General features: G+C 35.3%; 1 protein-coding gene across 1 annotated transcript in view; it reads right to left on the minus strand.

The window, feature by feature from the left end:
• Positions 1-25,467, minus strand: part of LOC307179583 (disintegrin and metalloproteinase domain-containing protein 5-like) — a 129,895-nt gene that overhangs the window by 58,492 nt on the left and 45,936 nt on the right. Inside the window, exons 11-13 of the mRNA XM_079908939.1 lie at positions 20,643-20,779; positions 16,684-16,870; positions 13,532-13,627 (exon numbers count right to left, since the gene is read on the minus strand). Coding sequence (XP_079765065.1) covers positions 13,532-13,627; positions 16,684-16,870; positions 20,643-20,779 — 420 coding nt within the window. The remainder of the gene's footprint in view (positions 1-13,531; positions 13,628-16,683; positions 16,871-20,642; positions 20,780-25,467) is intronic.

Below are 25,467 nucleotides of genomic sequence, written 5' to 3' on the forward strand. Positions count from 1 at the left end.
AGTTACTAAACACTGGAGGAGATGGTGACTTCTTCAAATGTGAAGACAGCAATGCAAGGCATCAAGGAACATAAAGAATCAAGGAAATAAGACACCACCAAAGGACTGAAATATGTCTCTGTGGAAGACCCCAAAGGAATGAAGATGCACAAATTGCCTGACAAAAAAAATTAAAAATATTCATCATAAGTTCAGTGAAATATAAGAGAGAATAGATAGGCAAATCAATAAAAATCAGGAAAATAATACATGAACATAATGAGACATCTAACAAAGAGAGAAAATTTTTTTTAAGAACCAAATAAATTCTGGATCTGAAGAATGAAATGACTGAACTGAAATTTTTCATATAAAAAAGCTGCAAAAGCACAGTTGATCAAGCAGAAGAAACAGTGAATTCAAAGACAATTATTTGAAATTATCCAGTTGGAAGAACAAAGAAGAAAAAAAATAAATTCTATGGTACATATGGAACATTGTCGAAAGAAACAACCTATGCACATGGGAATCCCAGAAGGAGCAAAGAGAAAGGGCAGAAAGCTTACTTAATAAAGAAATACTGACAGAAGAAGAAAGAAACTTATCACAAGGGAATCCACATAAGACTGTAAGACTACTCAGCAGAAACCTTGCAGTTCAGAAAGTGGGAGGATATTTTCAAAGAAAAAACTCTGCCAACCAAGAATACTGTACCTGGTAAAGCTGCCCTTCAGAAATGAAGAAGAGATAAGACTTTCCCAGAAAGACCTATGCTGAGGAAGTTCATCACCACTAGACCTATCTTACCAAAAAAAAAAAGGCTCTTTAAAGAAGGTTCTTCAAGTCAAAATGAAAACGTGCCAAATAGCATCATGAAAACATATGAAAGGATAAAATCCACTGGCAAAAGTAAGTATTCAATAAAATTCAGATACTCCAATACTATACATAATATGGTGGTATAGTAAATTACTTTTAACTCTGGTATAAAAGTTAAAAGACAAAAGCATTAAAAATAACTGTAGCTGCAACAATTTGTTCATGGATACACAATAGTTTTAAATGTAAAAATATGACTAATAGCATGAAATGTGGGGGGAGAGAAGTAAAAGCTTAGAGTTTTTGTATGAAATTGAAGACATTATCAGCTTAAATAGGCTGTTATGACTATAAAATGTTTTGTGTAAGCCTTGTGAAAAATCACAAAGAAAATACTTTTAGTCAAAACACAAAATATAAAGAGAAATGAATCAAAGCATACCACCACAAAAAAAAATCACAAAGTAAGACTGTGAGAGAGGAAAAATGGGACAAAAGAACTACAAAACAAACAGAAAACACTATGGCAATAGCAAATCCTTCCTTATCAATAATTACTTTGAAAGTAAATGAATTACATTCAACAATCAAAAGACATAGAGTAGATGAATGAATAAAAAACAAAATTCAACTATGTGCTGCCTATAAGAAACTCATTTAAGCCTTCAGGATACACATAAACTGAAAGTGAAGGGATGGAATTAACTAGTTCATACAAATGGCAATCAGAGAGAGCAGGGAGGCCACATTTATATCAGATAACATAGACTTTAAGAACTTAAATAAACAATATTTATAACAATTACAAATACATATGCACCCAACCTTAGAATACCTAAATATACAAAGCGAACATTAACAGAACTGAAGAAACAGTCACAAATACAGTAATAATAATGGGTGACTTCATTACCATACTTTCAATATCGGTTAGATCATCCATAACAGAAAAATCCATAAGAAAACAATGGACTTTAACCATATTATAGACCTAATGGACCTAACAAACATACACAGAATGTTCCATCCAATAGCAGCAGAATATATAGGCTCCTCAAGTGCACATAGAACATTCTCCAAGATACAGCATAGGCCAAAAACAAGTCCTAACAAATTTAAAAAGACTGAAATCATATCAAGCATCTTTTCCAACTACAATGAAAGAAAACTTGAAAATTCACAAATTTATGAAAATTAAATAATACACTACTGAAAAAAACAATTGTGTCAACATAGAAATTAAAAGGAAGCAAAAATACTTTCAGAAAATGAAAAATGGAAATAACAACATTCCAAAACCAAAGGGATGCAGGAAATTTACTTCTGAGTAGAACTTTCATAATAATAAACACCTATATTCAAAAAATGATCTCAGACAAACAACCTACCTAACACTTCAAGGAACTAGAAAAAGAAGAACCAACTAAGCTCAAAGTTAGCAGAAGGAAGGCAATAATATATATTAGAGCAGAAATAAGTGAAATAGAGATTTGAAAAACAATTTTAAAAAGTGACAAAAACTAAGAGCTGGGTTTTTGAAAAGATAAAATTGGCAAACTTTTAGCTAGGCTAACTGAGAAAAAAAAAAGGAGACAATTCATATAAATTAAAAATGAAAGAGGTGGCATTATAACAGATAGCACAGAAATACAAGGGATTATAAGAGACTACAATTATAATCAAAGTTTATAAACTAGAAGAAACCTAGAAATGATCTTCCAAGATTGAATCATGAAGAAATAGGAAATCTGAACAAACCAATAATGAGCAAACAGAGTGAGTCAGTTATCAAAAACCTCCCATAAAAGAAAAGCCCAGGATCAGATGGCTTCACAGTTGAATTCTATCAAACATTTAAGGAAAAATTAAGGCCAATCCTTCTTAATCTCTTCCAAAAAATTGAAGAGGAAAAAACACTTTCAAACTCATTTTACAAGGCCAGAATTACCCTCAGACCAAAGTCAGACAAGGACACCACAAGAAAAGAAAACTATATGCCAAAGTAGTTTTGACCTGATGAACAGCCTGATGAACATAGATGCAAAAGTCCTCAACAAAATACTAGCAAACCAAGTTCAACGGCACATTAAAATGTTCATACACCATCATCAAATGAGATATAGCCCTAGGATGCAAGGATGGCTGAACATACCCAAGTCAATAAATGCCATACACTACATTAACAGAATTAAGGATAAAAATAACATGATTATCTCAACAGATACAGCAAAAGCATTTGCCAAAATTTAATATATTTTCATGATGAAAAACTATCAACTTACCTATAGGAAGGAATGCACCTCAACATAATAAAGGCCATATATGACAATCCCATAGCTAACAAGCCAAGGATGCCCTCTCTCACTACTCCTGTTCAACTTAGTACTGGAAGTCCTAGCCAGAGCAATGAGGCAAGAAATAAAAGACATCCAAATTGGAAGGAAAGAAGTCAAATTGTCTCTGTTTGCATTATGCTATATATAGAAAAGGTTAAAGACTTCACCAAAACAACTGTTAAAAATAATAACTTAATTATTTAAAGTTGCAAGATCCAAAATCAACATACAAAAATAGTTGTGTTTCTTTACAATAAAAATGAGCTATCTACAAAACAAATTAAGAAAAAATCCTATTTACAATAGCCTCAAAAAGAATAAAATGCTTAGGAATAATTTTTATTAAGGATATATAAGATCTGCACATTGAAAATTATAAAACATTGATGAAGGAAATCCATGATGAAAAACAAGTAAATGGAAAGATAGCCTTTGCTGATTTTTCTTTGTGTCCTTTGGCTTTAATAAATCACAGTCACAAGAAAGCTATATGCTGAGAACTGTGAGTTCTCTACTGATTCATTAAACCTAGAGATACTACTGGGGACCACCGAGAAAGGAAAAAATTGCCATCTTAACAATTCTGAGTTTCCAATCCATTCACATGGAATATTCCAACTTCACTTAGATTTTTTCTTTTCCTCAAAATTGTGTTAAGTGAATCTGTTTTGCATTTCTTTTATTAAGAGTATTCTTATGCTACTGTGAATGGAATTGCTTTTCTAATTTCATTTTCAGATTGTTCACTGCAATTACATAGAAATTCAATTCATTTTTGTATAGTGACTGTGTATCTTGTGACTTTTATAAACTCATTTGCTTTCAAAGCTATTTTTGATGAATTCCTTAGGATTATTACATACATGCAGGATCATGTCATCTGCAGAGAGACGTGTACTTCCTCCCTCCAAATTGGATGACTTTTATTTCTTTTTCTTACCTGACTATACTTTCTACAGTCTCTAGTACAGCATTGAATAGAGGTGATGAGAGCCTACACCTCCTTGCTCTGTGTCTGATTTCAGGGGGAAAGTACTCAGAATTTTGATATTAGTATGATGTTAGCTGTAGGTATTTCATAGATGACCTGTATCAGGTTAAGTTTCTCCCTATTTATAATTTGTGGATAATTTTATAAATGAGTGGTTATTACATTTGTTATATCCTTTCACTGAATCTTCTGAGATGATCATGTACTTTCTTTTCCTTTATTTAAATAATATGGTGTGCTACATTAATTAAACAAACTTGCAGTACTGAAATAAATCCCTCTTGGTCATGGTGGCATTCTTTTCATGTTTCTGGATTCTGTTTGTAATTTTAAAAGGGTTTTTGCATTGACATTCATGAGGAATATTGGTCTGTAGTCTCCCTGTGAGGCTTTCATCTGGTGTCAGGGTAATACTGTCCTTTAAAATGAGTTATTTTTCTTATTTATTTTTTTAAAATAAATTTATTTATTTATTTATTTTTGGCTGCGTTGGGTCTTTGTTGCTGCGTGTGGGCTTTCTCTAGTTGTGGTGAGCAGGAACTACTCTTTGTTGTGGAGCACGGGCTCTAGGTACATGGGCTTCAGTAGTTGTGGCACGCAGGCTCAGTAGTTGCGGCTCACGGGTTCCAGAGCACAGGCTCAGTAGTTGTGGTGCACAGGCTTAGTTGCTCCACAGCATGTGGGATCTTCCCAGACCAGCACTCAAACCCATGCCCCCTGCATTGGCAGGTGGATTCTTAACCACTGCACCACCAGGGAAGCCCTAAAATGAGTTTTAAAGTATCCCTTTCTCTTATATTTTCTGGGAGAGATTGTGGTATATTGCTATTGTTTCTTCTTTAAATGTTTGGTAATATTCACCAGGGAAGCCATCTAAATCTGGGCTTTAATTTGTGGAAAGATTTTTTAATAATCATCTTAAAGAACCTTGATGAAGAAATGTAAGAGAACATAGGTAGATAACCAGAGGAAATTGAAAAAACTGCAAGAGCAAAATGGAGGAATAAAGAAAGTGTAACCATCAAAAAGAACCAAACAGAAATTGTAGAGTTGAAGAAACAATAATAAAAATAAAAATTTAATAAAAGACTTCAAAAGCAGAATCAATCATGCAGAAGCAACAGTAAGTGAACCTGAATATTGTTTATTTCCAATTATCTAGTAGAGAAACAACAACAACCAAAAATAATAAAAAAGTAAAGAACACCTACCTGAATTATGGTAGCTTATCAAGCAAATGAACATTCATGAGAGCTCCTGAAGGGGAAAACAGAGAGAAAGGAGCAGAAAGATTTTTAAAGAAATAATAGCTGAAAACTTCCCAAATCTTGGGAGACATACGGACAGCTAGGAACAGAAGGCTAAAAGGTCTCCAAACAAGAAAAACCTAAAATATATTCCCCTAAGACAAATTATAACCAAAATGTTAAAAGTCAAAAGAAAATTTTTGAAGCAGCAAGATAAAAATTACTCATTACATATAAAGGAATCCATAAGGTTATCAGTGGATTTCTCTGCAGAAATGTTGCAAACCAGGATGGAGGGGGATGAAACATTCAAAATACTAAAAGAAAAAATTGCCAACCAAGAAAACTATACAAAGCAAAGTGACCTTCAAAAATTAAGGAGAGATAAAGACAATTCCAGACAAATAAAAGGTAAGAGGGTTCATCACCTCCAGACCTGCTTATAAGAAATCCAACAAGGAGTTCATCAAATTATAAGAGGACATTAAGTCATGAAAATATATAAAAGTGTAAAACTCACTGGTAAATGTAAATATATAGTCGAATTCAGAATATACTACTACTGTAATCATGACAAATCACATTTATCTCTACTACAAAAGTATTATGAAATAAACATAGTTATGATAATTTGTTAATGGACTCACAATATAAAAAATACAAGGTGTGATATTAAATGCATAAAATATAGGAGGAGGAGAATTAAAAATGCAAAGCTTTTGTATTTATAGAAGATGGGTTGTTATTAGCAGCTTAAAATATACTGTTATATCTATAAAATATCTTTATAAGCATCATGGTATTCACAAAGAGGTAATCTATAATAGATACACAAATTAAAATATATCACTACAAAAAATAAATCAAAATGGAAGACAGAAAAGAAAAAGGAACTTTAAAAAACAGAAAACAACTAACAAGATGGCAATAGAAAGTCCTTGCCCATCAATAATTACTTTAAATGTAAACAGATTAAATTCTCCAATCAAAATATACAGAATGGAAAATGGATAGAGAAAAAAAAAAAAGATTCAACAGTCAAGAAACTCAATTTAGCTTTAAGAATATGCCTAAGCTGAAAGTGAAAGGAAGAAAAAGATATTCCATGCAAATGCTAACCAAAAGAAAGCAGGGTTTACTGCACTTATATTAGACAAAATAGACTTTCAGTCAAATCAGTCACAAAAGGCAAAGAAGGTCATTATAAAATGATAAAGGGATCAATCCATCAAGAGAACATAACACTTGTAACTATACATGCAACAAATATTGGAGCACCTAAAAACTTTAAGCAAATATTGACAGACTGAAGGGAAAAGTAGACAACAATACAATAACAGAAGGGGACTTCAATACCCTACTTTTAACACTGGATAAATCAACCGGAAAGAAAGTAAGAAAATAGCAGACCTGAATAACATTATAGATCAAATAGACCTTGAGACATATATAGGACATTATTTCCAATGGAAAAAAATACAAATTCTTCTCAAAAGCACATGTATCATTCTCTACAATAGGATATATGGTGGTCACAGGCAAGTTTTAACAAACTTAAGACTGAAATAATATTTTGTGTATTTTACAGTGCTATGAAACTAGAAACCAATAAAAGAGGAAAAAGTGGAAAATTCAGAAAATGCAGAATTAAACATAACACTCCTGAACGACCAATAGATCAAGGAGAAATAAAAGAAAAATCAGAAAGAATCCTGAAACAGAGAAAAACAAAAAAAAAAATATACCAAAATATATGAGATGCCGCAAAAGCAGTTATAAGAGTTACGTTTATAGCAATAAATGTCCACATTAAAAAAGGGAAATATCTCAAATAAACAACCCAACATTACACCTAAAGGAATAAGAAAAGGAGGAAAAAAGTAAACCCAAAGTTAGCAAAAGGTAGAAAAGAACAAAGATTAGAGGGGAAATAAATGAAATAGAGACTAAAAAGAAAATAGAGAAGATCAATAAAACTAGGAGTTGGATTTTTGAAATCCAAAATGGCAAAACTTTAGTTAGACTAACCAAGTAAAAAAAGACAGGCCTCAATAAAATAAAATTATGAATGAAAGAAGAGACACTAAATCTGATACTGTAGAAATACAAAGGATCATAAGAAGCTACTATGAAGAATTATATGCTGACAAAGTGTGTGACCTAGAAGAAATGTATACGTTCCAAGAAACACACAATCTACCAAGACTGAATCATGAAGAAATGGAAAACTCGAACTGACTAATCGTAACTATAGGGACTAAATTTGTTTTTAAAACCTCCTAAGAAAAGCCCAGGACCAGATGGTTTCACAAGTGAATTCTATGAAATATTTAAAGAAGAATACTAATCCTTCTCCAACTCTTCCAAAAAATTAAAAAGGAGGGTATACTTCCAAACTTGTTTTCCAAGGCCAGCATTACCCCAGTACTAAAGACAGATAAGGACACCAGAAGAAAAGAAAATTGCAGGCCAACATCCCTGGTGAATACAGATGAAGAACATTCTGAAGAAAATGCTAGCACACCAAATTCAACAGCATATTAAAAGGATCAAACACCATGGTCAAGTGGGATTTATACCTTAGATACAAGAATGATTCAACATACAGGTATCAATAAATGCAATACACCCCATTAATAAAATTAAGAGTAAAATTCATAAATCTGCTGAAGAGATGCAGAAAAAAACATTTGACAAAATTCAACACTCTTTCATGATAAACACTCAAAAAATTGGGTATAGAAAGAACATATCTCAACATAATAAGAGCTATATATGACAAACTTTAGCTAACATTATACCCAATAGTGAAAAGCTGAAATCTTTTCCTCTAAGATCAGGAATAAACGGAGGTATCCACTATCACCACTCCTATTCAGCACAGTACTGGAAGTTCCAGCCAAAGCAATTAGGCAAGAAAAAGAAATAAAAGGCACTCAAATCAGAAAGGAAGAAGTAAAATTGTCGCTGTTTTCACATGACATGATCTTATATACAGAAAATCCTAAAGAACCACAAAAAAAAATCCATTAGAACTGATACACAAATTGAGTAAAGTTGCAGGGTACAAAATCAAACTACTAAAATCATTTCTATCCATTTATAACAAAATATATGAAAAAGAAAAATTTTAAATCCCACTTATAATAGTATCAAAAACATTATATTACTTGGGAATAAATTTAACTTTTAGACTTTATATGATGAAATTATGGCTGAAAACTTCCCTAACCTAAAGAAGGAAACAGGTATCCAGGTAAAGGAATGACAGAGAATCCCAAACAAGATGATCCCAAAGAGACCCACATTAAGAATTATCATAATTAAAATAGCAAGAGTTAAAGATAAAGAGAAAATTGTAAAGGCAGCAAGAGACAAAGTCACATACAAGGGAAGCCAAATAAGGCTCTTAGCTTATTTTTCTAAAGAAACTTTCCACCACAGAAGAGAGTGGTATGATATATTTAACGTGCTGAAAGAAAAAAAAAATCTACAACCTAGAATATTCTACCCTGCAAGGTTATCATTCTGAATTGAAAAAGAGATAAGGCTTTTCCAAGACAAGCAAAAATGAAGAGTTCATCACTACTAAACCAACCTTACAAGAAATGTTAAAGGATCTTCTTTAAGTGAAAAATAAAAGGCTACAACAAGAAATAAGAAAATATAGGAAGTGAAAAATCTCCCTGGTAAAGGCAAATACATAGTTAAGGCAGTGGATCAACCACTTAAATAATCTAGTATCAAGGTTAAAAGACAAAAATTGTAAAAATCAACTATAGCTACAATAAACATATAAGGGATAGTCATGAAGATGTAAAATATGACATCAAAAACACAAAATGTATATGGGGGGAGGGTAAAAAATGTAGATCTTTTAGAATTGTGTTTGAATTTGAATGACTATCAGTTTAAAACAAATAGGTGTAGCTATAGGTCAACATATATGATGGTGTATGGTAACCCAAATCAAAAACTACAATAGATATACAAAAATTAGAGAGAAAGGAGCCCATACATAACACTAAAGAAAATCATCAAACTGCAAGGGAAGAAACTAAAAGAGAAAGAAAAGAGAGAAGAATTACAGAAACAACCAGAAAGCAAGAAACAAAATATCAATAAGTACATAGCTATCAATAACCCCTTTAAATGTCAAAGAACTAAATGCTGCAATCAAAAGGCTGACTGGATAAAAAAAAAAAAAAAACAAGACGCATCTATAAGCTACTTATAAGAGACTCAACTCAGAGCTAAATACATACGCAACAATCTCATCTACAATCACATCAAAAAGAATAAAATACCTAAGAATAAATTTAACCAAGGAAGTGAAAGACCTATACTCTGAAAACTATAAGACATTGATGAATACATACAAATAAATGGACAGATATACCATGTTCATGGATTGGAAGAATTAATGTTAAAATAACTGTACTACCCAAAGCAATCTACAGATTGAATGCAATCCCTAGCAAAATACTCATGACATTTTTCTCAGAACTAGAACAAAGAATTCTAAAATGTGTATGGAACCACAAAAGACCCCTAGCAGCCAAAGCAATCTTGAGAAAAAAAGAACTAGAGTTATCACACTCCCTGACTTCTATTTTACAAAGCTACAGTAATCAAAACAGTATGCTACTGACACAAAAACAGGTATAAATCAATGGAACAGAATAGAGAGCTCAGAAATAAATCATACACATATGGTCAATTAATCTATGACAAAGGAGGCAAGAAGGTATACAATGGTGAAACAACAGTCTCTTTAATAAGCCATGTTGGGAAAACTGGACACCTCCACCTAAAAGAATGAAATTTTTGTATATCATGTGTGTATATTACATCATATACAAGAATAAACTCAAAATGGATTAAAGACCTAAATGCAAGACCAGAAACCATAAAACTCCTAGAAGAAAACATAAGCAGTACACTCTTTGACTTTGAATTTAGCAATATTTTTAATGGATCTGTCTCCTCAGGCAAGGGTATAAAAAGCAAAAATAAAGAAATGGGACTCATTCAAACAAAATCTTCTGCACAATGAAGGAAACCATCAAGAAAACAAAAAGGCAACCAACTGAATGGGAGAAGATATTTGCAAATATGTTTGTTAAGGGGTTAATATCCAAAATATAAAATGAACTCAGATGACTCAATATTAAAAAAACAAACAAGCAAACAAAACAAAAACTTGATTTTATTTTTTTCCCTTTTTTTAAACTTAATTTTTATTTTAAAATTAAAAAAAAATTTTTATTGGGGTATAGCTGTTTTACAATGTTGTGTTAGTTTCTACTGTACAGAGAAGTGGAGTTCCCTGTGCTATACAGCAGGTTCTCATTAGTTATCTATTTTATATATATTAGTGTACATATGTCAATCCCACTCTCCCAATTCATCCCACCCCCCCTTTTCACCCCTTGGTGCCCACACGTTTCTTCTCTACTTCTGTGTCTCAATTTCTGCATTGCAAATAGGTTCATCTGTACCATTTTTCTAGATTCCACATATATGCCTTAATATATGATATTTGTTTTTCTCTTTCTGACTTACTTCACTCTGTATGACAGTCTCTACTGGTCAGAATGGCCATCATCAAAAAATCTACAAATAATAAATGCTGGAGAGGGTGTGAAGAAAAGGGAATCCTCTTGCACTGTTGGTGGGAATGTAAATTGATACAGCCACTGTGGAGAACAGTGTGGAGGTTCCTTAAAAAACTAAAACTGGAATTACCATATGACCCAGCGATCCCACTACTGGGTATATACCCAGAAAAACCATAACTCAAAAAGACACATGCACCCCAATGCTCACTGTGGCATCATTTACAATAGCCAGGTCATGGGAGCAACCTAAATGTCCACTGACAGACGAATGGACAAAGAAGATGTGGTACATATATACAATGGAATATTAATGAGCCATAAAAAGGAACGAAATGGGGTCATTTGTAGAGACGTAGATGGACAACTTGATTTTGAAATGGACAGAGAGCCTGAATAGGCATCTTTCAAAAGACAAACAGATGGCCAACAGGCACATGAAAAGATGTTCAACATCACTAATCAGGGAAATGAAAATCAAAATCACAATGAGATATCACCTCACACCTGTCAGAATGGCTATAGTCAAAAAGGCAACAAATGGCAAGTGTTTACAAGGATGCGGAGAAAAGGGAACCCTGGCACACTATTGGAGGGAATGTAAATTGTTACAGTCACTATGGGAAACTATATGGAGGTTTCTCAATTAAAAATAGAACTACTTTGATCCAGGATATATATCTGAAGGATATAATAACAGTGTCTTGAAGAGGCAGGTGTACCCCCATGTTCATCGCAGCATTACTCACAATAGCCTAGATATGGAAATGACCTAAGTGTCGAGCAATAGATTAATGTATTAAAAGAAATGTAGTGTGGAATAATATTCAGCCATAAAAAATAAGGAAATCTTGCCATTTGCGACAACATGTAGGAACCTGGAGGACATTATGCTAATTGAAATAAGTCAGACAAGAGAAAGAGAAATACTATATAATCTCACATGTGAAATGTAAAAAAGTCAAACTCCTCAAAGCAGAGAGTAGATTGGTGGTTGCCAGTGGGTGCTAGGTGAGGAAAATGGGAAGATGTAGGTTAAGGGTACAAATTTTCAGCTATAAAATGAAAAAAATCTGGGGATCTAATGTACTGCATTACTGTAGTTAACAATAATGTTATTATATACTTAAAAGTTGCTAAGATAGTAAATCTTAAATGTTCTCAGTATGTGAAGTGGTGGATGTGTTAACTAACCTTATTGTGGTCATCATTTCACAATACATACTTAGAGCAAATCATTACGTTGTACATCTTAAACTAAAGAATTATATGTTGGTTATATCGATAAACCTGGGGGAAATTTTTTTTAAAGATTAAATCATGCTCTTCCTCCTGTCTTAAGAATATGTGCATTTACCTTTGTTCAAGAGTTTGTTTCTTTCTCCTTAGGGTTCCAATGGATTGTGCTGGGTGTTGGGCAATTTTCAGGGGTTCGTTAAATGCTTTCATTAAAAGGAACTGAATGGTTGTAACAGTAACTGAATGAATTGTGAAGGTAGAGAGGATTTTTACCAGAAGACAGTAAAGAGAAGTTAGCCAGCAAAAAGAACTAGTCTAACTTCCTGTCCCTATGTTAAGTATGGTCTTATAAAATAAGAATTTAAGAAGGTTGCCCAAGGTGTATGTTGATCACAGAGAAATCCCAGTGGGTACAGGAAAGATTTGTAATGTGGTATAGGAATGGGAAGTCAAATCAGGAGAGAGAAGCATCAGGCATTATGTACAGGAGAGTCCTAGAAATGACAGATTACAGAGTGGACTGAAGTGTGACAGGGGCTCCAATGCTGCTTGCATATAATAAGATGGGAAGGACTGCATAGAGTAGTGACATGTTTTCCATCTCCCTGGAACAAGTATTTCAAGAAATTTAATGATGGGACTTCCCTGGTGGCGCAGTGGTTAAGAATGCACCTGCCAATGCAGGGGACACGGGTTCGAGCCCTGGTCCAGCAAGATCCCACATGCTGTGGAGCGACTAAGCCCATGCGCTACAACTACTGAGCCTGTGCTCTAGAGCCTGCAAGCCACAACTACTGAAGCCCACGCACCTAGAGCCTGTACTCTGCAACGAGAACCCACCGCAATGAGAAGCCCACACACCGCAACAAAGAGTAGCCCCCACTCGACACAACTAGAGAAACCCCGCACGCAGCAACAAAGACCCAATGCAGCCAAAAATAGATAAATAAATTTAAAAAAAAAAAAAAGAATTCGCCTGCCAATGCAGGGGGCACAGGTTCGAGCCCTGGTCCAGGGAGATCCCACATGCCCTGGAGCAACTAAGCCCGTGCACCACAGCTACTGAGCCCAGGCACCACAACTACTGAAGCCCATGCGCCTAGAGCCCGTTCTACACACGTGAAGCCACTGCAATGAGAAGCCCGCGCACCACAATGAAGAGTAGCCCCTGCTCGCCGCAACTAGAGAGAGTCCGCATGCAGCAACAAAGACCCAACACAGCCAAAAATAATAAATAAATAAATAAATTTTTTAAGAAAAAGAAATTTAATGCTAACATATAAAATACAGATTGCTTCCTACCTTGCAATTTCGTGTGCAGCATTCCCCCGAACCACATATTTTATTTTTTTTCTTTCTACATGTTTTAGGATCACAGCAGGCTGGATGTGTACAATTCTGGAAACAAATGCTTTGTTACTCAGTCATGCATGATTAGGTACAATCAAATAAAACTACAATACAGAATTTATTTACGAAGTATGAGCACTTCTTAAAAACCAGTTTCTGTAATTCCACTCTTTACATGAGACTTATTGAAATCAACATCTCAGCCAGTAGGTTGTAAAAGAAATGTGTCATTTCACTACATTCCATATAATCTGAACAATATTAACATACTACTGTGGAGCCAAAAACTTAGAGGAAATAGTTATTAGATTTCTTGTTAGCTACCATTCTCTTCTAAATTTTTCCTATATTCTTGCTTTCATAATAAATCTATTTACACACTGCCAGCAGGCAGACTCTCAGCTTCTGTCTGAAATGGCAAACCCCCAAACTTCTGCCCCCAGAAAAGTGGTCCCAGAAGCCAGTCTGGTCTGTCCAGATTTCACTGGGATGCTGGCCCCATACGTACTTGTATTTTACAAGATTCAGTGCCTTCAATCAACTTTTCCAGTCTTCAGTAGCAAGTTTGTTTTAAACTCTGTAATTTACCAATATTAGAAGTTTGAGTTTCCTGGTGTTGTGTTTTTTCTTACTGGTATTTTTTTGTTTGTTTTTGTTTTTGTTTGCAGTACGCAGGCCTCTCACCGTTGTGGCCTCTCCCGTTGCGGAGCACAGGCTCCGGACGCGCAGGCCCAGCGGCCACGGCTCACGGGCCCAGCCCCTCCGTGGCATGCGGGATCCTCCCGGACCGGGGCACGAACCCGTGTCCCCTACATCAGCAGGTGGACTCTCAACCACTGCGCCACCAGGGAAGCCCCTTACTGGTATTTTTAATTGGTATTTTCAATGAACAGCTTCACCACAGGCAGCAATATTATACTTTTAAAAGGCTATTTATTTCATCTATTGACTCGTGTATTCATGTACTCAAAGTTTAAATATTCCTTTGTTAGCTTTTTTTCTTACTGTATCTCTTAATCAAATGTTTGGTTATTCTAGTTTGGGTTTTTTTTTTTTTTCTTTTTCAATACAACTCCATTTGTAAGGGCAGACTTTCTTAAGAATAGAATGCTCTGGCTATTTCAAAATGGTTCCTTTTCCCCTCCCTCTGTCAGAAGCATTAGACTTCTCTCTAGTATTCACTGTGACAAACAGTTCAAGTTTCTGCAGGTACAACTCATAAAAGTGTGGGGACCTTCCTATGATCGGGTTCCCCTGGAGTTTTAAACTATCAGAGTTCTACACACTGAGACTCCAGAAATTTGTCAATTCCAGTTCAGGTTTTCCTACCCAGATACTGGTTCCCAAAAGGTTTTAGCTTGTGGGTTGCTACTCTATTAAGTTGTGATTCTCTGCATCCACCTGTTGGTTTTTCCAATTTGTGGGGCAGTGGTTTGCTCTGTGACCTCACATCTCTGATGGATGCAAGAAGAGCTATTTCTTTTCCAAGTTGGTTAGCTTTTTACTTGTAAGGACTAAGTGGTGACTTCTAAACTTCTCACATGTCAGACCAGAAACCATAATTGTATTTCATGTATTTGAATAAAAGTCCTTTGAATTGGCTTTTGAATCTCCCATTTCAGAGTCTATCATTTTATTTTTCTTAACAGAGCCTAAAAGAAAAAGTTTCTAAATTTGATTAAGTACAACTTACATATTTTTCTTTAAAACCTCATTCTTATTTGCCTTATCTAAGAAAGTTCTGCCTATCACAGAGTCAAAAAGACTGTCTCCTGTGTTTTACTCTAAGAGCTTTAGGATTTTCGCTTTTATATTTAGGTCTTTGATCCATTTCAAGTTAGTTTTTGTGTATGGTGAGATGTCAAAGTTTTCTTTTTATGTACGTGGATATCTAGCTCATACAATACCTTTGTTGGAAAGGTTTTCTTCACCCATTTAACTGCCTTAACATCTCTGATTGGCAGAGAATCAACTGACCTTATAAATATTTTATATTTGGATTCTCTATACTGTTTCATTAAGGGATATATTTATGCTTTGGCCAATACCACATTATACTGATTATTTCTGCTTTCTAGAAAATTTTGAAATTTACAGAAAATTAGTGTATGTGCTCCACCTTTGTTCTTTTTAATTGCTTTGTCTATTCTAGGTCCTTTGCATTTCCATATATATTATAGTATCAGCTTGTCAATTTCCACAGAACGATGGTGGGGTTGGGATTGGGATTGTGTGGAGTGTTGATGTAGAGCTGACATCTTGGCAATATTGTGTCTTCCAATCCATGAAAGTGGGATATGTCTCCCTCTCGATCTTCTTTCATTTCTCTGAGCAATGTGAGTTTTCATTGTACAGGTCTTGCACGTATTCTGTTAAATTTATCTCTATTTCATGTTTTTGAAACAATGTATATGGAATTGTACATTTTAGTTCATTTTACATTTGTTCATTGTTTATACATAGAACTCCATGGAATTTGGGTTCACGTGCATTCATTAATTAGCTTTAGCAGACTTCGGGGGTGGATTGTTTAGGATTCTCCAATCACGTGGCCAAGTTGAATTTGATTAGACAGTTTTAATCTTCCTTTCCACTCACTGTTTCTTTTTCGTGCCTTACTGCAGTTTCACTGTGTGTTTCTTTGTGTTTCTTTATCTTCCCTTACTGCAATGGCAGGAGCATCCACTGCAGTGTTGAAGGGAAACATAACCTGTCCATACAAAACTTTTTTTCCGTATAATAGCAAACGATGCAATTTGCTATATAGTCTATAGTCTTTAGATGTTCTTGTCTTTTTGTTACTGCTTGTAGTTAAAGGCATATTTCTGCAACTCCTTATACACTCTTTGTGGTCACTAATTATAAGATTAGAGCTGATGCATACACTAAAGAATTTAGGAAGACAATATTTGAAGACAAATATTAACTAAAGGATGTTTGCTCCCCACTTCAAAAAATGGCAAAATTAGGAAGCTTAAAGGCTTCCATCTTCCCCAAAGAAGGTATTTTTCAAAATTTTTCTTCTAAAAGACAAGGTCTTCTTTTCCACCTCGTACTCACATATACAGGAAGTAAAAAATATTTTTGAAAAAATTTCCACTAACCCGTAAAGTGCCGCAATCACATTCTTCACCCGATTCCAACTTTCCATTGCCACACGTCTGCTGCCTCTGTTTGTAAACTGGCTCAACAGGAAGGATTTTATGAAGACATTCAAGGCCAGAATGTGCAGCAAAATATTTAAAGTCATCCAAGCTACAAGTGCTAAAATCCTTTATACCCTCAGATAGCCTAAAATATAAAAAAAAAAAAAGGGTATGACAAAAATTATTGCTGTTTAACTCTACATTTCTCCTAATGTATGATGTTTTCAAGAGAGATTTAAAGAGCATTATTCTCATGGATAACAATAAGCACACGTTTAAAAATATAAAAGTATTTAAAAAATACTAACATTTTTAACACACTGTTTAAATTTCACCAAGAAAATTCTTGTAATGAAAAAAAAATTCCAAAATCTTTTGCCATTCATCCTGTTTTAAAGAAGACCAATTATTTACCTGTCCTAAAATCTTTATTAATTGTTTAAACATAGGAACTGTGTTACTCTTTATTTACCTTCTTAGTGCCAAACAACTGAATTTAAAATTTTTGGCCTAGGTATTTAATATACTTTTTATTTATTTAATATCATTTTTGTATTTTTTCTGTAAATATCAATATGAACATGTCTGTATTATCTTTAAAAGTATATTTTAGAACTTTTGCTCTCTGTAATTAGGCATTTTTCAAACAAGAATCTGTTGTTTGATTTATACCATGGGAGGGACAAGAGGACTACCTGTCCTAATGGAGTGAGAAAGTTGTTAGTAGTCTGCTAATATATCAGCATCCAACTAAAACCCTAGAAAGAATACAATTTAAGAGTAAAGACTATGCCTTAGACCAGTAGCTGACAAACTTATCTGTGAAGGGCCACACAGTAAATATTTCAGGCTTATATGCCATATGCTCTGTTGTAGCTACTCAACTCTGCCACTGTAGTGCAAAAGCAGCCATGAAGAACACATAAAACAGTAACGCCTACAAAATGAATTTACAGAACAGGCAGGCAGCCAGATTTAGCCTATAGATCATTGTTGGCTGACCTCTGCCCTATACTAAAATCTACTCTGTATCAGTCCTAACAGTTAGAGCCTAAACTCAAGCCCTGACAACATCCCCAGAGGAAACCAAGTTTGGAAGTTCAGGCCTGCCATTTTAGAGGGGTTTGGAAATGCCTTGAGTTTTCTATAGACTCATGTTAATGAAGTATAAAACCAAGCACATAAAATTTAAAATGATTACCCAATAACTGAATTGCCTGGTAGAAAAAGAATCAATGCTTTTCAGAGGAAGGTAATGAGAATCTAGGCTTTCTATTGTACTATCAAACAATATCCAATATGCTACTACTAATAATAATCATACAAAGGAATAAGAAAATGTAAACCATAGTCAATAAAAAAGCAGTCAATAGTAAGCAACACTGAGATGGCCCAGGTGTTAGATTTGGCACACAAATACTTGAAAGGAACCATTATAAATATATTCAATTAACTAATTAAATAATTCAGAGAAATTACAGCCTTACAGAGTGAACACTCAAAAGAGAGTGCATATCATCCAATTTACCTAATGTTCTAGAGCCAGTAAAACCAACTGTAGTGATAGAAATCAGGTCAGCTGTTGACTGGGGCAGGATGGAAGGTAAAAAGGACAGCCAAGGATCACAAAAGAACTTTCTGTGGAAATGGAAATGTTGCATAGCCTGATTGACACTGGTTCAGTAATTTGTATATATTTATCAGTCATAAACTTGTACACTTAAAGTTTAAAGTGTATGAATTTTATTGTAGACAAATCGTACCTCAAAAGTTGATTTTTTATAGTGTATATAAATACAACACTCAAAAAGATGATGAAAGAATATTCCTTTGAGAAACAATTTCACACAGAGAAGAAGTAATTTAGTTATTATCTACTTGGTGCCTTCACAGATATTTGGGATAACATAGATTCAGTCATCACAGGACAAAATGAAATAATAAGAATACTGAGCTAAAAGGTCATTATTGGAAACATTTACCAAGCACTCTTCTAGGCAACTGGTGTGTAGTGAAACGTAGACCAAGTGCCTGCTAGGGGCAAAAAGTATAAACATCAGGAAATAGGTATATGAAATAAGTCAGATAGTTATTGGAATGATGAAGAAAAATAAAACAACACAATTTACAGGGAATAAAAGACACTGTTTTAGAAGAGAAGACATTTATTTAAAAAAAAAAAAACTATAGCTAAGATTGGTAACAAGGCAAGGGTACCCACTCTCACCAGGTCGATTCACATTGGGCTGAATTTATTTCAAGTGCAATTAAGCAAGAAAAAGGAATTACACAAAAATAGATGGAGAGGAAAACATAAAGCTGTTCTTATTCATGGACAACAAGATATTGTTTACAGAAAATCTTAAGTAATCAACAAATAAAATCTCCTGGAATTTCTGTTGAGTTTAGGAAGTTTGCAGCACACAAAGTCAACATACAAAAATTATATTTCTATGTACTAGCAATGAGCACTCTGAAAATGAAATTAAGAAAACAGTTCTTTTCAAAATAGCAAAAAAGAATAAAATGTTTAAGAATAAATATAACAAAACAAGTACAAGACATGTAAACTGTAAAATACCATACATTGCTGGGGAAAATTAAAGACCTAAATAAATGAAGACATATACCAGGTTCAAGAATTAAAAGACTCAGTATTGTTAAGATGGTAACTCTCCCAAAATTGACTATTTATAATACCCAAGATATGGAAGCAACCCAAATGCCCATCCACAGATGAATGGATGAAAAAGATATGGTATAGAATATTACTCAGCCATAAAAATGAATGAAATTCTTCCATTTGCAGCAACAAGGATGGATCTAGAGACTATCACACTAAATGAAGTAAGTCAAACAGAGAAAGACAAATACTGTATGGTATTTGTCATACTAAGTGAAGTAAGTCAAATAGAGAAAGACAAATACCATATGGTATCGCTTATATGTGGTAACTAAAAAATAGTACAAAAGAACACATATGCAAAACAGAAGTACACTCACAGATATAGAAAACAAGCAAGGGGTTACCAAAGGGGAGAGGGAGGAGGGGAGGAGCAAGTTAGGAGTAGGGCATTAAGAGATATAAACTAGTATGTATAAAACAGATAAGCAACAAGGATACAGTAAATATATAGCACAGGGAATTATAGCCATTATCTTGTAATAACTTATAATGGAATATAATCTGTAAATATACTGAATCACTATGTTGTATACCTGGAACTACCATAATGTTGTAAATAAACTATACTTCAATTTTTAAAACTCTCAACAGTTTTCATAAAAATTGGAAATTTGATAATAAAATATATATGAAACTACAAAGGACCTAGAATAAACAAAACAATTTGGGAAAAGATGAAAAAACTTGGGGATTTGTACTACCTGATTTCAAAATTGTTTTTAAAGTATCATCAGTGATACTAAAATTTTAAAAAAGCCTTTTTCTTCAGTAGTTTCTCTCTCAGTGGGGCATAGTTTTACTTATTTGTGACTTGATGTCTTTCTAAATTAAAAAAAGATACATTTTTAACTTGAATTGTACTGTTCATCCTTATATTGTATAATGCCAGTATCAAGGCACTTAACTTTAAATAGAATCACTAAAATCACACAATTCATATGGCTTGTCCCCAGAGGGCACCTTCAATCGAGCCAGCAGAGAAAAATACAAGCCAGACTCTGGAAGGTAGGAAGGAGGAAGAGAATGTCCCCAGGCATGGAGAGGCCTGAGGGAGTGCTGGGTCTTATTTTGGCGTGTGTTCCATCTGCACTTGAAAAGAATGCGCATCCTAGTGTAGGATATAGTGTTCTATAATTGTCAATTAATTCAGTTTGGTTATAGAAATATAAAGTCCCTAACCAAAAAACAATTTTTAAGTATACTGTGTGTTTAATAAAGAAAATGATCTTACACAGCTTTTGGTGACATTGCGCAAACATCTCCTGAACAATGGCAGATCTCAGTATTATCATAACTCATTCCCATGTTAAGGCCAAGCAACTGCACAATACTGAGAGCATATGACTCCAAGGATAAACCCTCTGAATACTAAATATAAGGAAAAGAAAAGAAAAATAGTTAGCTAAGAATCTTATTCAGTTATAAAACGTTACTTACTATAATCAAAAATTCATACATAAAACTCATTTTTTAAACATCTTTATTGGAGTATAATTGCTTTACAATGGTGTGTTAGTTTCTAATTTATAACAAAGTGAATCAGTTATACATATATATATGTTCCCATATCTCTTTCCTCTTGCATCTCCCTCCCTCCCACCCTCCCTATCCCACCCCTCTAGGTGGTCACAAAGCACGGAGCTGATCTCCCTGTGCTATGTGGCTGCTTCCCACAGGATTAAAGACACAGACCTACTAGAGAATGGACTTGTGGATATGGGGAGGGGGAAGGGTAAGCTGTGACAAGGTGAGAGAGTGGCATGGACATATATACACTACCAAACATAAAGCTCATTTTTAAAATTCATTAATGCAGCCAAGATACTTACCGTAGACACAATTGTACTAGTTGTGTAAGTGTTATTAAACACGGATGGATGAGTAACACTACAGCTTAATTTCAAGATACTATTACATAATGACAATACCAGCTATCTTAGCAAATCTAATAGAGTTTAAACACCACACTATATCGCTTCTTTGAATTATTTTAAACAAGATGCTTTTAATCTTTTATTTTAATAATCAATCCTACATTCTCTTTGTAGTATACAGTCTCTAAAATGGGTCCCTGCCTCCTGGTATTTATGATCCCGTGTATCCCCACTCCATTGAGTGTAGGCTGGACTTACTGACTTGCTTCTAATTAACTGAATATAGCAGAAGTGATGGGTCATCATTTCCAAGATAAGTTATTAAAAGACTGACTTCTTGGATTCTATGTCTCTCTCTCTCTCATTCGCTCTGGGGGAAGGTAGCTACTTTGTCATGAAGTAGGCCTGTGGAGAGGTCCTCGTGAGTGAGCTTGGAAACTTTTTCTGAGGTCTTCCAATAGTCACATGACTGAGCTTGGAAGCAAATCCCCTCTGTGTTGAACCTTGAGATAATTACAGCCCTAGCTGACATCTTGTTTTCACCAACTAAGCTGCTCCTAGATTCCTGACCCACAGAACTGTGTTGTTTTCATGTGCTAAGGTTTGGTACAATCAGTTACATAGCAATAGATAACTAATACACCCTCAATAGGTATTGCTGTTTTCCTTTGAAACATTTCTATTATCTGCACAGAAGTTTATAGCAGTTTTATTCATAACTGGCACAACTTGCAAGCATCCATGATGTCCTTCAGCAGGTGAACAGATAAACTGTGGCATGTTTCAGACAATAGAATATTATTCAGCACTAAAAAGAAATGAGCTACAAGGTCATGAAAAGACACCGAGGAAATTTAAATGCATGTTACTAAGCGAGAGAAGCCAACCTGCAGAGACTATATACTATAGGACTCCAACTATATGACACCCTGGAAAAAAAGTTATGGAGACAAAAGATCCACGGCTGCAGGTGAGGAGGGGAGAAATTAATTGGCAGAGAGCACAGAGGATTTTTAAGGCAGTGAAAATACTGTGTATGATACCATAATGATGGGCACATATCATTATTTGACCAAATCCGTAGAAAGTACAACACCAACATTGAACCCTAAGGCAAATTATGAACTTTGGGTGATTTTTAATGGGTCAATGTACGTTTATCAATTGCAATAAGTATAACCCTCTGGTGAGTGATGGTGATAACGAAGAAGGTTATGCAAGTGTAGGGGCAAGGGATACATTGATAATCTATGCACCTTCTTCTCAATGGTGCTGTGAACCTAAAACTGCTCTAAAAATAGTAGTTTTTAAAAAGTTGTTGGTACTTGATGGACCAAGAGCAAGATGGCATTGTGAGGGAGCGGCAAGTAAAGCACAGTTCAGGGGAGAAGATTAACTGACCCATGAAGATGTTTCTAAGTTTCCATTCCGCATATTGCCCTGGGTTGCTTGTTGTTCAACCACAGCCACTGAGAGGTAGAAAACAACAATCAGCTGACGCATCAGACACTTCAGTCCACCTTCAGAGCGTAGAGAGCAATTTTGTTTACTGGAAGACTGCTTGAACTCAAGCAATCCCTCCTTCCTGCACCCCAGCTTTTGATCAAAAGCAGTTCTTAGGACCAAACAGAAGCCCTTGCCAGGACACACTTTATTCCCTTCATAGTTACAGACAATATTAATAGTAACCAAGGAACACATTTCGTTTCTCAGAAGACACAATGCCACTCTATTGGAAAAGGCATTCAATATAACTTTCATTGTCCCCAACAGGTCTCAGATAGCTGGTTCAATTGAGAGACATAACGGTTTCCTTAAATAATTCCTTTTCAAATCCAACAAATGGACCCTTAAATGGGTGTCTATATTGGCCAAGCTATTAATGTCTCTTAATTCAAGGACCCTTGTCTGACACACACTTCACACAAACTTTAGAACATTTTTCCCTTTTCCTTCCCTATATTTAAAGGGGCTTATGTCTGGCCTCCATGTATATGAAGACTCACTGTATAGGAGCCCCTTTAACTATGTCTCCCCTACTGCTGTAAATATTTTATCTTGCCCCACCCCATAAGGGTTGGAGACCAGATCCAGGTACATACCATCCTGAGGTCTATTAACCATAGATTTCCTCCTGGTCCAGGCAGCTGCTAATTTGACATGAGACCCATTTGAGCCTAAACTTCCACCACCACAAAAACAAATGAAAAACAAAAACAAAACCTCTCAAGTGCAGCTGTACAACATTCTGTTGACTGTTCATCTCATTACCATTGATCTGAGTGTTTTTATTGGTTTGCAATCTGGAGGCCCAAATCCTCCAAGTAAGCCATTATTTCAGCCAGACGTGGCAAATGCTGAGGCCCACATGCCACTGAGTTTGGATAATACAAACCTTACAACCAAAAGACTTCACCAGCTTGCCTGTCAACAACCAAACCAACAACTGAGGCAAAAGGCCCATACTGGCTGGCCAAATTAGGGTGCCTGCCTCCAGCATAATTATGGAGCCCTAAACACGGGTATAAATATTTTAAATGGCAAACAACCTGACCTCCTATTAACCACATACACCAAAATCAGGTCATAAAATCTAAAACCTATTTATAACAGAACTCTTCTCATCACCTAATAAGGCAAAACCCTAGACTGTTGGACACTTTCAGATCCAGCCACAGCTAACTTGGGCTGTGCCAGTCAGGCTCTGCACAGATGTCAATATCACTTCTGCTCGCTGTGCACCCACAAGCCCCTCGAGTTAACAGATATTTATAAATTGAAGTCACAGGCCCAACATTGCCTTCAAATTACACAAGTACTTCAGCACCATTTTAATACCACAGAGCCACAAAGATAAAACCTGCGTTCATTCAAGTGGGGATCAGCTTAAAAAGGATATCCTAGCACCACACCCCAAACAACATTGCCCTGGCCCAGGAACTCGCTGCTAGAGATGTTATTACCTCAGATGACATCACTCCAGCTTAAGACCTGCCTGTTGGAGATGACTCTGCATCCTGCACGGAGACAACTTCCCCTCAGACACTAAAACTTCCACCCCAGGCAGGCTCATGGACTGCCTCTCCCAAGGCACAAATTGCACACCAGAAATGTACTGGTTTTCTTACTTCGATATTAGGGACTCTATTGTGTTTCCTGAGCAGCTGTCTGTGTAGTCCATGACAAGGGTGTACTTTTTTGTCCTCTATCAAACCATATATCCCTACACTCCATGTCTCTCTGTGCCATTCTAAACACTGGTGGAGATTATTGCTTTCCCTAGGAGTCACCTGCCTTGTATCATGAACCCCTGGACCCTAGGGAGAGGAGCACTCACTCCCCAGTCCCTTCTCCTACTACTCCCACCCTGCATCTCTGACCATGACTACAACCACCTCTTCCCTTTGGGTACATACAAATACCATCAATCTTTATATATACTTTACCAAACTAATCAGCTGATACTCTCCAACAACATAAACTGCCTGACTTGCCACTTTTACCCCAAAATACACCAGGATATTATTGTCAAGAAACACACATATAGAATTTTTAACACAATTTACAACTGCACAAAGATGCTCTTAGAGACTCCAGAAATTTCAGATCTATTTCCTTGGCTAATGTTATACAAATGGGAAATTTAGTTATGAGCTGGTCTACAAGAATTCCTTATACGTCTACTTCTGTTTCTCCTTTTTCCTCTCATAATAAAATGTTCTCTACGCTGTTTAGCTAAACTTATGCTCTACTCTCTAGAAGTGTCTTATTATGCCAAAGGTTTGATCATATTTCAAACCACAACAAGACTAACTTTATTAACATCACCATTTTCTGTATTCCGAAGCTTTCATATCTAGGGCCTTACCAACCTAGAGGACTGCCCTTCTTAGGGTTATCCAATTACTTCAGATAGTAGACAACTCACCTTTCATATGCAAACCAATCAATCCAGAGCCCATATACCCTACCACCTGACAGTCTGATAAAGTCTGCTTTATCAGACTCACATACACCAGGCCACTATCCACCTGTCAAAATCACACCAGGGCTAGGTACCAGACAACTAAGGACAGCCTCTATGCATCATGGACTGCTGAAACTAGCCAACCCTAGACCTGCTTACCCTGTCTCTTCCCAAAAAAACCACAATAGAGGCTCTTGCCCACATTTGCCCCCTAC

Source organism: Stenella coeruleoalba, assembly GCF_951394435.1.
Source record: "Stenella coeruleoalba genome assembly, chromosome: 21".
Lineage (NCBI taxonomy): Eukaryota > Metazoa > Chordata > Mammalia > Artiodactyla > Delphinidae > Stenella > Stenella coeruleoalba.